This window comes from Cetorhinus maximus, chromosome 26 (genome assembly GCF_964194155.1).
Source record: "Cetorhinus maximus chromosome 26, sCetMax3.hap1.1, whole genome shotgun sequence".
Classification (NCBI taxonomy): domain Eukaryota; kingdom Metazoa; phylum Chordata; class Chondrichthyes; order Lamniformes; family Cetorhinidae; genus Cetorhinus; species Cetorhinus maximus.
This window is the reverse complement of record NC_135904.1, coordinates 28,656,994-28,671,621: the sequence shown is the minus strand read 5'-3', so window position 1 is coordinate 28,671,621 and position 14,628 is coordinate 28,656,994. Positions and strand designations below refer to the sequence as shown.

The 14,628-nt window shown below is 47.3% G+C and overlaps 1 protein-coding gene across 1 annotated transcript in view; it reads right to left on the bottom strand.

The window, feature by feature from the left end:
- Positions 1-14,628, bottom strand: part of fkbp16 (FKBP prolyl isomerase 16) — a 184,074-nt gene that overhangs the window by 22,152 nt on the left and 147,294 nt on the right. The window contains exon 4 of the mRNA XM_078530410.1: positions 11,363-11,580. Within this exon, the coding sequence (XP_078386536.1) occupies positions 11,363-11,580 (218 nt within the window). The remainder of the gene's footprint in view (positions 1-11,362; positions 11,581-14,628) is intronic.

Genomic DNA, 14,628 nt, shown 5'->3' with positions numbered 1-14,628 from the left:
TAGGACAGGTGGACACTGCTGGGGCAGGCAGGTAAGCACAAAAGCATCTCAACATGAAGGTTCCCTCAGTGGTCTGCAGTGAAGTAATCAAATGAAGAGGCCCGAAGTCAGTGGGGCCATTAGGGTGGAGGAGGAGAGTCCTCTGCAGGAGCATTGACAGAAGAAGTCTCAATGTTTCATCCCCATGGCTCTTTCATTGGGGCGTGGAGCTTTGGCCCCAATGGCCCCAGTGGCCCTGGCTTACCACTGGGAGGACCCCTCCATAGAGCTGGTGGCCTCTGGTGGAGCTGGGGGACTGCTGAATTTGAGTGAATACCAATGCTGGTGCAAAATGGCCTCTAAATAGGGTCTTAATTGGCTGCCCACCTCTGTGGAGCAGGCAGCTGACCCGGTTCGTAGCTCGCCCTAGGAAAGTACCCCAGGGGCGGGAATGTGTTGGGTAGCTGACCCAACATGGCTACTCCCTATTTCCTTGGCACCTGCCCCTACCTTCACCCCATCCCCACAGGACTGGGATAATTCAACACCAAGCATCTCCCTGGTACAGTGATAGTATCCTTGCCACTCGGTTAGATGGTTTCAGGTTCAAGCACCATTGCAGGCCTTAAACATGTACTCAAGCCAAGACTTTGCCACAATACAGAGTACGCAGTACAGAGCGAGTGCTACATTGCCATTTTCGGTTTTAATTTTCTCATCACAATTTTTGACAATTCCTGTTCGGCAATGGCAAAGCTGGTGAATGTTAAGCTTACTTTTCACTCCCAGAACACATTCAACTTCTTCACTATCTAGTTCAACCCCATTCCTTTAGCAGGTTCTTTGCTTTCCCTCCAATGTGTAGATTGCAATTAAATAAAGTGAAACTAGCAGTCGCATTGTAAATTCTGGAGGATCTGAGTGATTTGCTGCCCTCAGGACCATTAACAGCTTTCAGTATTGCGCTAAGATCGGAGCTAGGGCTGACAGCTAATGATCCACAAATCTTTGTTGTAATATGCCTTTAAGGGATAGCAGCATGACATCACTAGAAGGGAAGTGTGTCCTGTGATCCAGTCTTAGTTTCACTTTTGCTTTAAGAAGAGCACACACACACAGTTCTGATGTCCTCAAGCTTTATACCTATGTTTACTGCTCTCAACAGTTCATAACTGTTCAAAGCTCTGAAAAAGAGTCATACGAACTTGAAACGTTAACTCTGTCTTTCTCTCCATAGAAGCTGTCAGACATGCTGAGTTTTTCCAGCATTTTCTGTTTTTGTTTCAGATTTCCAGCATCTGCAGTATTTTGCCTTTTTATAACTGTTTTCATGTGTCTAGTCCTAATAAATGACCCCACAACATGTTTAGCCAATCCCTTATGAGCAATTGGTACCTTGTGCCTTATACAGCAATTAAGTTCAAGGGCTTATATCATTATAATATTACAACAGTCTTGTGTAGCCAGAATCAGCCAAGGCCAACAGCTGGGAAAGCCAATAGTGAACCCCGGCAATAACACTACCAGGATTGTTGTAGCCAGTTGTGCAAGGCCCACGCATCATTAGCATGGGCTTTGGCACAGAATAAAAGCCAGCATTGAAGACAAGCCCACCATACATGCTAGAGTTTCATTCGGTCTCATTGTTCTTTTGTATTCACAATTAAGATTCTAAACAATCTCTGAGTCAGTCTCAGCAGCAGCAACTGGTTAAATACTTCAGTAGCATATACTGGGCAACAGGCCATTGAAAATATAAATGCCTCTGAGGTTATAGAGTCATAGAGGTCTACAGCACAGAAAAAGGCCCTTCGGCCCGTCGAGTCTGCGCTGGTCAAACAACTACCTAACTATTCTAATCCCATTCTCCAGCACTAGGCCCATAGCCTTGTATGCCACGGCATCGCAAGTGCACATCCAAATACTTCTTAAATGTTTTGAGGGTTTCTGCCCCTACCACCCTTTCAGGCAGTGAGTTCCAGATTCCCACCACCCTCTGGGTGAAAAAGTTCTTCCTCACATCCCCTCTAAATTGTCAGGCTAGTTAATGGGGTTCAATATAGTTGCAAAGGTCGAGGCAGAACTCTTTCAACAACAGCTACTCATGTCATGTAGCTGCTTCCTACATGCTGATATTTGGTAGCTAAATACATTATTAAAGGGGATGAATAGCTAAAGGGGGCAAGTTTTTGTTCAAAGTATCTGTCAGGTAAAACATAGAGATGCTGACAGCCAGGTCAGGTGTTGTTGACATTCATAGATACTGAGGGTTGGAAAATCTCGTGTCCACAACCCCAGGATTTAGCTTCCATTAATTTAAAATCAGGGACTGCAGCCATTGGTGGGGATGGGGGGAAGGGTGTGCCCTGTGGGCACCCGCACATGTTGAATTGGCACAATCTGAACACTACACAGCCCTACTGGCTGTTCTCAAATATGGACAAAGCAGGTCCAGGCGATGCCTGCATTATTTACACTTGACAAAAGAAGTGTAAAGTAGTAAGGTGGGTCCTGCGGTAATGTTATTTAAAGGGCTATGCACCCTGAATGCATATGTTAGCATTTGGAACATTTTCTATTGTAAGCTGTCTGAACATACTGTGGAGTGTCCTTGGAGGTGTCTTGGGTGAGTTCCTGCATTTATCTCAACCTCACAGGGATGGCTGAGTGATAGGTGACCAGCACACACAAAGGCTGCCACAGGATGGAGTCAGCAGTGTCAGTGTCTCTAAGTCTGCAGGATGACAAGGAGATGGATCAGGGGGCAAGCTTCACAAAATGCCCTCTGCCAAGTTAGAGCCAGGCTCCTCTGTGTTTCTTAACAGTATCAGGAGACTGTCTGGCAGACCAGCCAAGCATTCGATGTTCATGCCCCTTCAGCTGTCTCCTGTATGCCATCCCATCAAAGTCCTCATATGAGTCGTACTTGTCTGTAACCTTGCCCTCCGCTGAGCTGGTAAACGACCGGTCCTTTCAATCTGGCCTGGTTACATGCCACTCGTGCCTAGCGACTCACCAGACGGTGATCCCAACCCTATACCAGCTTCCAGGATAAGTGCAGTGTCCGTATCTGTTGGCTGCAAGTGCCAGATCAAGTGACGGGGCCCCTTCATCAGTGCTGTGCTGTTGCTCTCTCTCCCCACCTTCTGGGACTGGGCAGACAGCAGTTCTTGGGTTTTGAAAGCAGGAACTCACAGGGGGATTGTTGGTGTGAGGGGAGAGGTTAGGAGTGGGAAGCACGAAGCCCATGCTCATTGTGACAGATAGCTGTGCGTCACATTGCCGCCAGCTCCATGACACAGTGAACCACCTCCTCTGTCGGACTCAGGAAATGCAGGAGTCCTTGTCTCCCGCCTGCTCTGCTCTGTTCCCTTCCTTTGTCAGCCAACTTGTCCTGCAAGAGAGAGGCCAGAATGAGCACTGCATTTAGCTGATGTGCCTGCCATAACTGAATAGTTGGAGGTTTGGGAACGCAGTGAGAGATGAGTGTGAGGCTGGCAGCATTGGTAAGTGTGACTGGTTGAGGTGGAGTACCTGGGGATTTGGTGTGAGTCCTGAGTGCCAGAGTGTGCTGCTGGGGGAGTAATGGAGGTCTGGTGCATTGAGCAGCCTTGATGTTGTGCTGGGTAGCAGGTGTTGTGTGAAGTATTCACTGATGTTGCGTAAGGTCATTAGACCTCTCATGGCACTGCTGCCAGGCCATTGGATCCAGAATCCAGGAACTGACGTTTCTAGCCATCTCAGGGTGGTCTTTGAGGGTCTCCTGGCCCCCACTGCGAGACCATGGCATCTCCTCATGGTCACCTGCACCATCAATGCCTCCAGTGCCACATCCATTGCTGTGGACCCCTCTGTCTACCCTGGTGTTCAGTTTCCAACAATTTCCATTGCTGCAATCTTTTTGGCCAGCTTGCCTATAAGAGACAGCCTGCCTTTAAGAAAAAGTAAGCTGACTGTACCATGTAATCTGCAAATAACACTGCCAAGACCTCCTGCTGTGTGCAGGGCTCTCTGGCAGCATTCAGAGGCAGAGACCAGCCTTGGTGACCCACTTACCAGCGCCATAATCACCCAGGTGAGGTGGGTACATGAATTTTGTGTGTAACACACTTAGATCGGAACAGGCAATGGTACATCACGAATCATGAACTCCAAACTCAAAAAACCTGGAAAATGAAATTTCTAGCCCACGATTTCCTGGCCAGTGTTTCGTGTGTGCTCTGCTTGCCCTCTACAGCATCTGACCGGAGAATCAACTCAACAGCTTTTACCATGAGTAAAATGTCCTCACTTTTTGGGAGTCAACGACTTTGTGGTGACCCACCATTTTGTGATTTTCTTTCCACCATTGATGTTACTGTTGGGGATAAGCCAACCGCATCATGGAGTGACACTACCCATTGTTTTAAAGGAAGCAAGTCCGATGCAACTTGAGAGAAGAAAGAAGATGAAAAGAAATGAAGGAGAGTATAAATACAGCACTTGTGGAAAATGTCCTAATACAGTTCTCAGAGAGATAATAAAAATTGATGGCCAAACTAAAGGAGGTATTAGTCGAGGTGACCAAAAAGGCTCATCAAAAAAGTGGGCTTTCAGGAGGGGTTTAAGGATAGAGAGGGAGGAGGGGGGAATTTCCCAAGTCATGGATCCATAAGACATATGGGGCGATGAAAGCACAGCTATCAATGGTGGAGCAAAAGGGCAGGGGAATGTTAAAGAGATGTGGAGTCAGAGAAACAGTGTGTATTTATACAGTGCTTTAAAATAGAAAAACATCCTGTGGATGTTGAAGGCGCTATATAAGGAATGGTGTTGTTGTCATTGTGGCTGTCCTGGTGTGGGCACTGTCCCACAATATTCAAGCACCTCTGACCTCAGGATTAGGTCAGGATCAGAGGTTCTCTGATGGGACAGGTGGCATCCCCACCTCACCTCATAGTTACCCCTAAAAGCCCTCCAGAAAAATTTCTAGGTTCACATGTCTTCTTGTACGCTGCAGAAGTTCCATCATTTACACTAATTGCATGTGGCAAGATCTTGACAAACCAAACAAAGGTCCCATCATTTCCTGGTAATAATTCACACCCATTGAGTACTAGTTACTCTCTCACACCCTGGGCTGAATTTCTGCACTGGGGGCAGGAAACAAGAGTTGAGACTATTTCCTGATCCAGAAGCTGTTCCCGGAGGTGGGGGGTGGGGTAGGGGGGTCGGTAGTGTGGCAGTGGTGTGGTGTCACGCAGTCTTTTGGGATTTTCACAGAGGCACCCCATTAATTAGCATAGAGACATTTTCTCTGTCCAATTAAGGGTGTTGAGCGGGTTTTTCAAGCTGGAGAGCCAATCAGAGGCCTTTCGGCTTGAGGGGATGAGCAGCCTGCTTCAACACAGAGGCGGCCTCTCACCAATTCTTTTAAACGTTTGAATTTAAAAAAAACAGGAAAGCAACCAGGTCACCATTGTGTGTAGTTGGGGGGTGGGGGGGAGGGTGGTTGAGAGAAGGGGTGGAGCCCCTTATAATTTACAGGGCCACATTTGGCTGCATCTGGATGCAGGCAGGTAGGGAGGGCCTGTAGGCCTGCCAAGAGCTCAGGCCCCCTGGCCTGTGGCTGGGCACCTGCCTTCAGACAGTGAAACTGCCCCTTCAGTCTCAGGAAACAGGAGGCCAACTGGTAAATCAGTGTGCTTAACAAGGCTCCTTATGAACTTAATTGGCAGCCCATCTCACAAGGACGGGTAAGCCCTGCCGAACCTGAACACATCTTCGCCAAAATGGCTGGCTTCAGTATTTTCGGGCCCTGTCTGCCTCTGTTCTTGACCTTGTGGTTGGGGGGGCGGGGGCACATGGGGGTGGTGAAGTTTCACCCCATGAAGTCTAACCAGTAGAACCCTCTTAACAGATATCAAAACAGCCAGTCAGGCAGCATCTGTGGAGAGTAAGGCTTAGTTAATGTTTCAGGTTGTTGACCTTTCATCAGAACAGGTACTTGGCCCCTTTATGAAGGAACAGTACACTTCCCATTTAACTGATGCAGATCGAGTGGACTTCTCTGTTCAATGGAGCAGCGTGTTTAGATTCTATGTGCTAATGATTAATCAACAGTAGAGAAGACCTCCTCGTGCTAGTATGCACTTACAGTGAGATGTCTTGTGTCACCACAAATCCAATGATGAGATTCATTGACACTCTGCTGTTAAATTATGTTCCAGTTAGGCTGTTGCTTGCTTTTGCTGCATGGCTGAGCTGCAAAACCAGCTCTCTCCAAAAGCCTCTGTGTTGGCTCTTATAACTGGCATGGAAAGCTTTGTGACTAACGACCATAAGGTCACACTTTCACACCTAGAGTACAGCCAGCTTCAGACATGATTTACAATACGATGGGGAGCACCTAATGGTGGGAATTACAGCGTGTTACATCATCCCGTTTTGTCCCTATATTTTGGGGCCGTCTGGAAAGGAGGCAGAGAGGACAGCTGGAAGACGAGACAGCACGTGTCACTCGCATGCCCCAAGGAAACGCCCAATGTAGGACTAACAGGGTTAAGAACTGGAACAAGCAGCTCCTGTCCCAACTTCTGCTGTGCTGATGTGCCCCAGATGCCCTTGAAAACCTGGCGGGTTTTCTGTCCTCCCAGAGATGGTTAGTAACATGTGGCATGGGTATGGTATGCCTGAAAGAGATCAATTTTCCATGGGAGTTCTCCTGATCTCCTGCTCTTACTTTGGCATAAACTCTGAGTAAACGGGTCAATTAGCTTGATGTGTATTCCCTTGAGTTTAGGAGATTGAGTGGTGATCTGACCCAGGCATTTATTAAAGTAGAGGTAGAGAAACTATTCCCTTTTGTTGGCAACTAAGAACGAGGAGACATAATCTTATAAAGGTAAAAAGACTTGCATTTATGTAGAGCTTATTACAAACATTGGACGTCTTAAAACACTTCAGTCAATGAAGCACTTTTGAAGTCACTGTTGTAGGAAGCAGGGCAGCAATTTGCACTCAGCAAACTCCCACAAACAGCAATATGATAATGACCAAATAATCTGTTTTTTGCGATGTTGATTCAAGGGTAAGTGTTGGCCAGGTTACGAATGAGAGCTAGGCCATTCTGGAGCAAAAACAGGATTTTATTCACACCAACACAAATCTGGAACTCTCTTCCACAAACCCTGAGTCTTCTGGAAGAATTGGAGCTGTGAAGTCTGAGGTCAACAGATTTTGGGTGGATAAAGATACCAAGGAAACAAAGGTGGCTAAATGGGGTCGTGGTACGTGCAACAGCATGAGCTAATTGAATGGTGGAGCAAGTTTGAGGGGCTGAATGGCCTTCTCCTGTTCCTAATGTTCCCATGTCGCTATTTACAATGCTTCTGTGGCATTTTTGTCAAATACCAAGAGCAATCCCTTGGAAATTTTTACCTCAAGGTCTGTAAAACTCCGACTTTTTAACAGGGAAGTGCATTCAATGTAAAAACCATCTGGCCAAGTTTCAGCCTGGATGAAATAAACTGGGTGCATGCAATTCTGAACTAATGCCGTGTTTTGATTTTATATCATTGGTCAGCATGATTTGAATATATATACCTACGACATGTAAATTTCATTTGTGAAAATGCAAATCAGGTACTCTTTGTTCTGAAGCTGTCACATAAAGTGAAACAAGCCATTCTTATCAAAGATCCAACAGTTCCAGGCATACTTTAATACTTATTCAAATTATATTTCTCACTGCTCACATTTATTGGTTTATATGACCTGCAACTGAGCTACATTTTTTGCTCTCTGGGTTGGATTTTGTGAAACTTCAAACTGACAGTGTCAATAAGTCACGTTTGGATGAACTGTGTGAGATATGTTACCTGTCATCATGCAGTGATTTATAAACAAAGCATTGTGTGGGGGTGCATTCGGGTCACCTGGTTCTTGCTAAAAGCAATGTGATCATTTATTCCAGGGAAAAACAGACCTGAGACCATCAGGTTTCATGACTCCTTCATCAAAACAAAAGCTGAAAATCCGAAATAAAAACAGAAGATGCTGGAAATGCTCAGGCAGGTCTGGCAGCATCCGAGGAGAGAGAAACAGAGCTAATGACAGCACATTGCTGTCAGAATTGGGGGGTGGGCCCGACACGTCGATGTGTAAAATGACGCGAGATGACGTCGGGCATGCGTCCCGACGCCATTTCAATATTTTGTTCGGCGGGTGCGCGCCAGATGTGGCTGCGCACCCGCTGAACTGTCAACGGCCTATTAAGGCCATTAAAAAACTAATTTACCTTATTAACAATGCTGCCCGTCCAACCTTAAGGTGGGCGGGCAGGTGAAGAGCCCGAGTGGCCTTCGTGTTTTTCAGGAAACCTCATCCACGGGCGGGATGAGGTTTCCTGAAGGTTTTATAAAGTAATTAAATAAATGTTGCTAAATTCACAAACATGACACTGTCACATGAGGGGACATGTTTAAATAATTTTTTACTTTACTTATAAAAAAAGTTTTATTATCAACCTAATCTCCCTGAGGTAGCTCTGTGAAAGCCGTGAAAGAGGGCAGGCCCCAACTCTCCGTCCTCCCCCGGGCTGCACAGGTAGCGCTGAACGTGGTAGCGCAGGTGGTGATTGGCTCTGCGCCTGCCCGCGCACGCTCCTGAACAGGAGCGCCCGCCATAGGAAAAATTCACCCCCAATGTTTCAAGTCAAGAACATTTCTTCAGAACCTTTCTGTTCATTTGAAGTGAGTTCAGGTATGAAACATTAAACCTGTTTCCACATGCTGCCAGAACTGAGCATTTCCAGCATTTTCTGTTTCTATTTCGGCCTCCTTCATGTTGCTCTGGGATTTCTGGGACTTCCCCTGAGGAGCGCAGCTGGGCCTGTGTCTCTGGTAGGTGTAAGCTTGTGATTGTCATGGTAACGAGGCAGAAAGGAGCTGTGCTTGTGAGTTAGAGTAGCCGTTCCTCATTGAGCCCCAAGAAGCTGGCAGCGCATCTTAAGCACCTGGGCACCCCTCAGGTTAGTGAACCTAAGGGACCATGCAGGCAACGAGGCCAGGAGTTTAGTGGCCTACTTTTTTTATTTGGCTGGCATTCTATTGATTATTGGGTCTGGAGACCTCCTGCTTGACGTCCCCCTAAAAGCAGCCATTTTGCCTGAAAGGCCTTGCAGACCTCTCCACAACTGCAACTCCACCAAATCTGGTCATATCACCACTCAGACAGCTGCAACGCATTTAGGGCACACCACACCTTGTTCTGTACGCAGGGGGAATGGAAAATCAGGCCCACGGCCTCAGCCCAAGCCCTCAGCCCATATGCAAACTCATCTATAATTGATATGAATGTTGCCCTGGTAGTACTATGAAAAGGAGAATTTGATTGTTTGTAAGAATGAAGCAAAAACAGCCAGGATATCTACTGCATACCACTAACTATTGACACCTATTGGTCAATATGAAGCGAGATTGGAACACAGGAACAAGAGGAGGCAATTTAGCCACTTGAACCTGTTCTGCCATTCAATGAGAGCATGGCTGATCTGTATCTTAATCTCATCTGCCTTCCTTGGCTCCATATCCTTAATTCCCTTGCTTAACAAAAATCTATCAACTTCAGTTTTGAAATTTTCAATTAACCTAACCTCAACATCTTTTTGAGGGAGAAAGTTCCAGTTTTGAAGAAATGCTTCCTGACATCACCCCTGAGTGGCCTAACTCCAATTTTAAGGTTGTATCCCCTGTCCTGGACTCTCCAGAGTTGGAGTCATACAGAACGATGGTTGTGGTTGTTGGAGGTCAGTCATCTCAGTCCCAGGTCATCACTGCAAAAGTTTCTCAGGGTTGTGTCCTAGACCCAACCATCTTCAACCATCAATGACCTTCACTCCGGCATAAAGTCAGAAATAAGGATGTTTGCTGATGACTACATGATGTTCAGCACTGTTCTCAACTCTTTAGGTGCTGAAGCAGTCCGTGTCCATATTCAGCAAGACCTGGACAATATGCAGCTTGGGCTGATAAGTCACAAGTAACATTCGTGCCACACAAGTGCCAGGCAGTCACCATCTCTCACAAGAGAGAATCTCCTCTTGACATTCAATGGCATTACCATCACTGAATCCCCCACTATCAACATCCTGGGGTACCATTGACCAGAAACTGAAATGGACCAGCCATATAAATACTGTGGCTATAAGAGCAGGTCAGAGGCTGGGAACTCTGTGGAGAGTAGCTGACCTGACTCCCCAAAGCCTGGCCACCATCCACAAAACACACGTCAGGAGTGTTGTCTGGATAAGTGCAACTCCAAAAAGCACTCAAGAAACTTGACACCATCCAGGACAACTAAGCAGCACACTTGATTGGCACCCCATCCATCACCTTAAACATTCACTCCCTCCACCACCAACACAGTGACAGCAGTGTGTACCATCTACAAGATGCACTGCAGCAAGTTACCAAAGCCCCTTTGACAGCACCTTCCAAAAACGCAACCTCTACCACCAAGAAGGACAAGATGCATGGGAACACCACCATCAGCAAGTTCCCCTCCAAGACACTCACCATCCTAATTTGGAACTACATTTCCATTCCTTCACTGTCGCTGGGTCAAAATCTTGGTCCCTAACAGCACTGTGAGTGTATCTATTATCACATGGACTGCAGCAGTTCAAGAAGGCAGCTCACCTCCACCTTCTCAGGGGCAATTAGGGAATGGGCCATAAATGCTGACCTAGCCAGCGAGGCTTACATCGTGTGAACAAAAAATACCTTCCTCCCAGAGGTGATAATTTTTCTCTATCTACCCTATCAATACTTTAATAACCTTAGACACCTGAATTAGATCACCCCTTAACCTTCTATATTCAACCTGTCCTCATAATTTAAGCCTATTAGCCCCGATATGATTCTGGTGAATCTGAGCTGTATCATCTCCATATCCTTCCTGAGGCATGGTGCCTGGAATGGATAAAACTCAGACTATTATCAGCAGTGTACCCCATGCCATCAACTTAGCTTGTTGAATTAAAAGAAAGAGTTTGCACTTCTGTAGGGTATTCTGAAACCTCAGTACATCCCAAAGCACTTTACAACCAATGAAGCACTTTGGAAGTGTAGTGCACCATTGTAATGTTGGTTAACGCGGCAACCAATTTGCACATAGCAAGCTCCTATAAACAACAATGTGATGATGACCAGAAAATCTGTTTTTGTGATGTTGATTGAGGGATAAACATTGGCCAAGACACCGGGGATAACTCTTCTGCTCTTCTTCCAAAGAAAAAGATAATAAAACAGCACAATTCATATACAATAACCAGATATCCCTGCAGCAATAACAGCCAGAGGTCTGGTGAATGGGGCGCTTTCATTACTGGCTTGTGTCTTACGTTCTGAGGAAATATTCAGGATGTCCAGTGCCAGGTTGTATGATTTTACAGCGCTGTGATAGTCTTCTCTCTGGAAGTGGTAATTTCCACGCTCCCGTTTCTGTTTACAGATCCGAATACAGTCTGAAACCGACATCCTTTTTGGGTCAGGAGCGTTTCTCACACGGAGAAGCTGGACTTCGTATATCAGCGTCGCATCTGGGGGGACATCCGGCACTCTGAAATGGAATAGAAAAGATAAAAATCAACCTTCATTCATCAGTACTGTACCGGGCGGTAAAGGGGGTTTTTCATAACAGCTGTTTTGCCAACGTTCTTAGTTTTGTACAACAGAAATAAGAGTTTAATATTGGGCCAGGATTGGAGCCATGAATGAAAGGGGGTGTGAACCAGAATAACAGCTGGATAGTCAGGTGTGAGCAGTAGGTAAGGGCCACAGGCCAATGAAATTATATTATGAACCATAGGTTAGAAAAGACAGAAATATCGATGAATCTCAGAACCCTAATAGCCCGTGAGATCTTATCTGGGAGTGGAAAGCATTTGGGCCACTTGAAACTTAGCATGGACATTGAGCATTATGCACATCCTGACCTTTACATTTACAAATATCAGGGTCGAAATTGGGCTTTGCTGTGCCCACTCTACAGATGTAAAACAAGTGCAGTGAGGGACAATTTTGGGTACCAATGTCTCACTCCCAAAGTACACCTACAAGATGGCAATCCAATGCGGGCAATTTTAATGGTGACCTTATGTCTGCCTAACAGAGGCTTTAGGCCCCTCACATATGTAAATGAGTGACCTTGCGCCTGCTTAACCCCTTGTTGAAACTGGATATATGAAGAAGGTATTTGACTACCCTTGCTCAGGATTCTTCAGTTGTGGGTAAGTTTTATTTAGTATTGTGATGTCAGGTGAAGCAAAAATGGCCCCTAGACTCCAAAGCAATCGGGTTCTGCCGCCCTTCCCCCATTGCTGCACCCAGGTTGCACCTTAGGCCACTGCTGGTAAAACAAGCGGCCTGATATTCAGTTCTTAAAATGGGCGAGCTGCCAGCGGAGGCCCGGCAGGTGCTGGGTGTTCAACCAATTCACATTAACAAGGGCTGAGGCCTGATTTCCAACCAGCCTCAGGCCTCCCAGTTGGGCTGGGATTGGATCGACACCAACATCGACACCAACACCCATCTGGGACCCTCCACCCTGCTTGTCCCTCCGTCCCCACCCCAGCTTCCAATCCCAGCCCCAGCCGCGTATTCACTATACCCCCTGACCTTCCCCTCTCCAATGCTGAACGTTCAGTGCTCAGCAAAGACTTAGTTTCATATCCTTACGCCCTCATCTCAATGAATTTCAGGCTCGGCACGATGCTGAACTCTTCTTCCGCCGCCTTCGTCTCCGTGCTCACTTCTTTGGGCAGGAGTCCTCTCCCCGTTCAACGGATCCTTTTACCCACCTCCAATATTCTCCCTCCACCTGGACCCCTCCCTCTGGATTCTTACCTTCTCTTGATCTTTTCATTGAGAACTGTCGGCGTGACATTAGCCATCTCAATTTCTCTGCTCCTCTCACCCATTCTAATCTGTCTCTCTCTGAACTTACTGCGCTCCGTTCTCTCAGGTCCAACCCCAACATTGTCATCAAACCCGCTGACAAGGGTGGTGCTGTTGTTGTCTGGCGCACTGACCTCTACCTCGCGGAGGCTGAGCGTCAACTCGCAGACACTTCCTCCTACCTCTCCCTGGACCATGACCCCACCACAGAACATCAAGCCATTGTTTCCAGGACTGTCACTGACCTCATCTCCTCTGGAGATCTTCCTCCCACAGCTTCCAACCTGATAGTCACCCAACCTCGGACGGCCCGCTTCTACCTCCTACCCAAAATCCACAAACAGAACTGTCCTGGCAGACTGATCATGTCAGCCTGTTCCTGCCCCACGGAACTCATTTCTCGTTATCTTGACTCCCTTCTCTCTCCCCTTGTCCAGTCCCTTCCCACCTACATCCGTGATTCCTCTGACACCTTACGTCACATCAACAATTTCCAGTTCCCTGGCCCCAACCGCTTCCTCTTCACCATGGATGTCCAATCCCTCTACACCTCCATCCCCCACCAGGATGGTCTGAGGGCCCTTAGCTTCTTCCTTGAACAGAGGCCCGAACAATCCCCATCCACCACTACTCTCCTCCGTCTGGCTGAACTTGTTCTCACACTGGACAATTTCTCCTTTAACTCCTCTCACTTCCTCCAAATAAAAGGTGTGGCTATGGGTACCCGCATGGGCCCCAGCTATGCCTGTCTCTTTATGAGGTATGTGGAACATTCCTTGTTCCAGTCCTACTCCGGCCCCCTCCCACAACTCTTTCTCCGGTACATCGATGATTACTTCGGTGCTGCTTCATGCTTTCGTCGGCACCTGGAAAAATTTATTAATTTTGCTTCTAATCTCCACCCCTCCATCATTTTCACATGGTCCATCTCTGACACTTCTCTTCCCTTCCTTGACCTCTCTGTCTCAATTTCTGATGATAGACTGTCCACCAATATCCATTACAAGCCTACCGACTCCCACAGCTACCTCGACTACAGCTCCTCACACCCCGCTTCCTGTAAGGACTCCATTCCATTCTCTCAGTTCCTTCGCCTCCGTCGCATCTGTTCTGATGACGCTACCTTAAAAAACAGCTCCTCTGACATGTCCTCCTTCTTCCTTAACCGAGGTTTTCCACCCACGGTACTTGACAGGGCCCTCAATCGTGTACGGCCCATATCCCGCGCATCCGCCCTCACGCCTTCTCCTCCCTCCCAGAAACATGATAGGGTCCCCCTTGTCCTCACTTATCACCCCACCAGCCTCCGCATTCAAAGGATCATCCTCCGCCATTTCCGCCAACTCCAGCATGATGTCACCACCAAACACATCTTCCCTTCACCCCCCCATGGTGGCATTCCGTAGGGATCGTTCCCTCCGGGACACCCTGGTCCACTCCTCCATCACCCCCTACTCCTCAACCCCCACCTATGGCACCTCCCCATGCCCACGCAGAAGATGCAACACCTGCCCCTTCACTTCCTCTCTCCTCACCGTCCAAGGGCCCAAACACTCCTTTCAAGTGAAGCAGCATTTCACTTGCATTTCCCCTAACTTAGTCTACTGCATTCGTTGCTCCCAATGCGGTCTCCTCTACATTGGAGAGACCAAACGCAAACTGGGCGACCGCTTTGCAGAACACCTGCGGTCTGTCCGCAAAAAAGACCCAA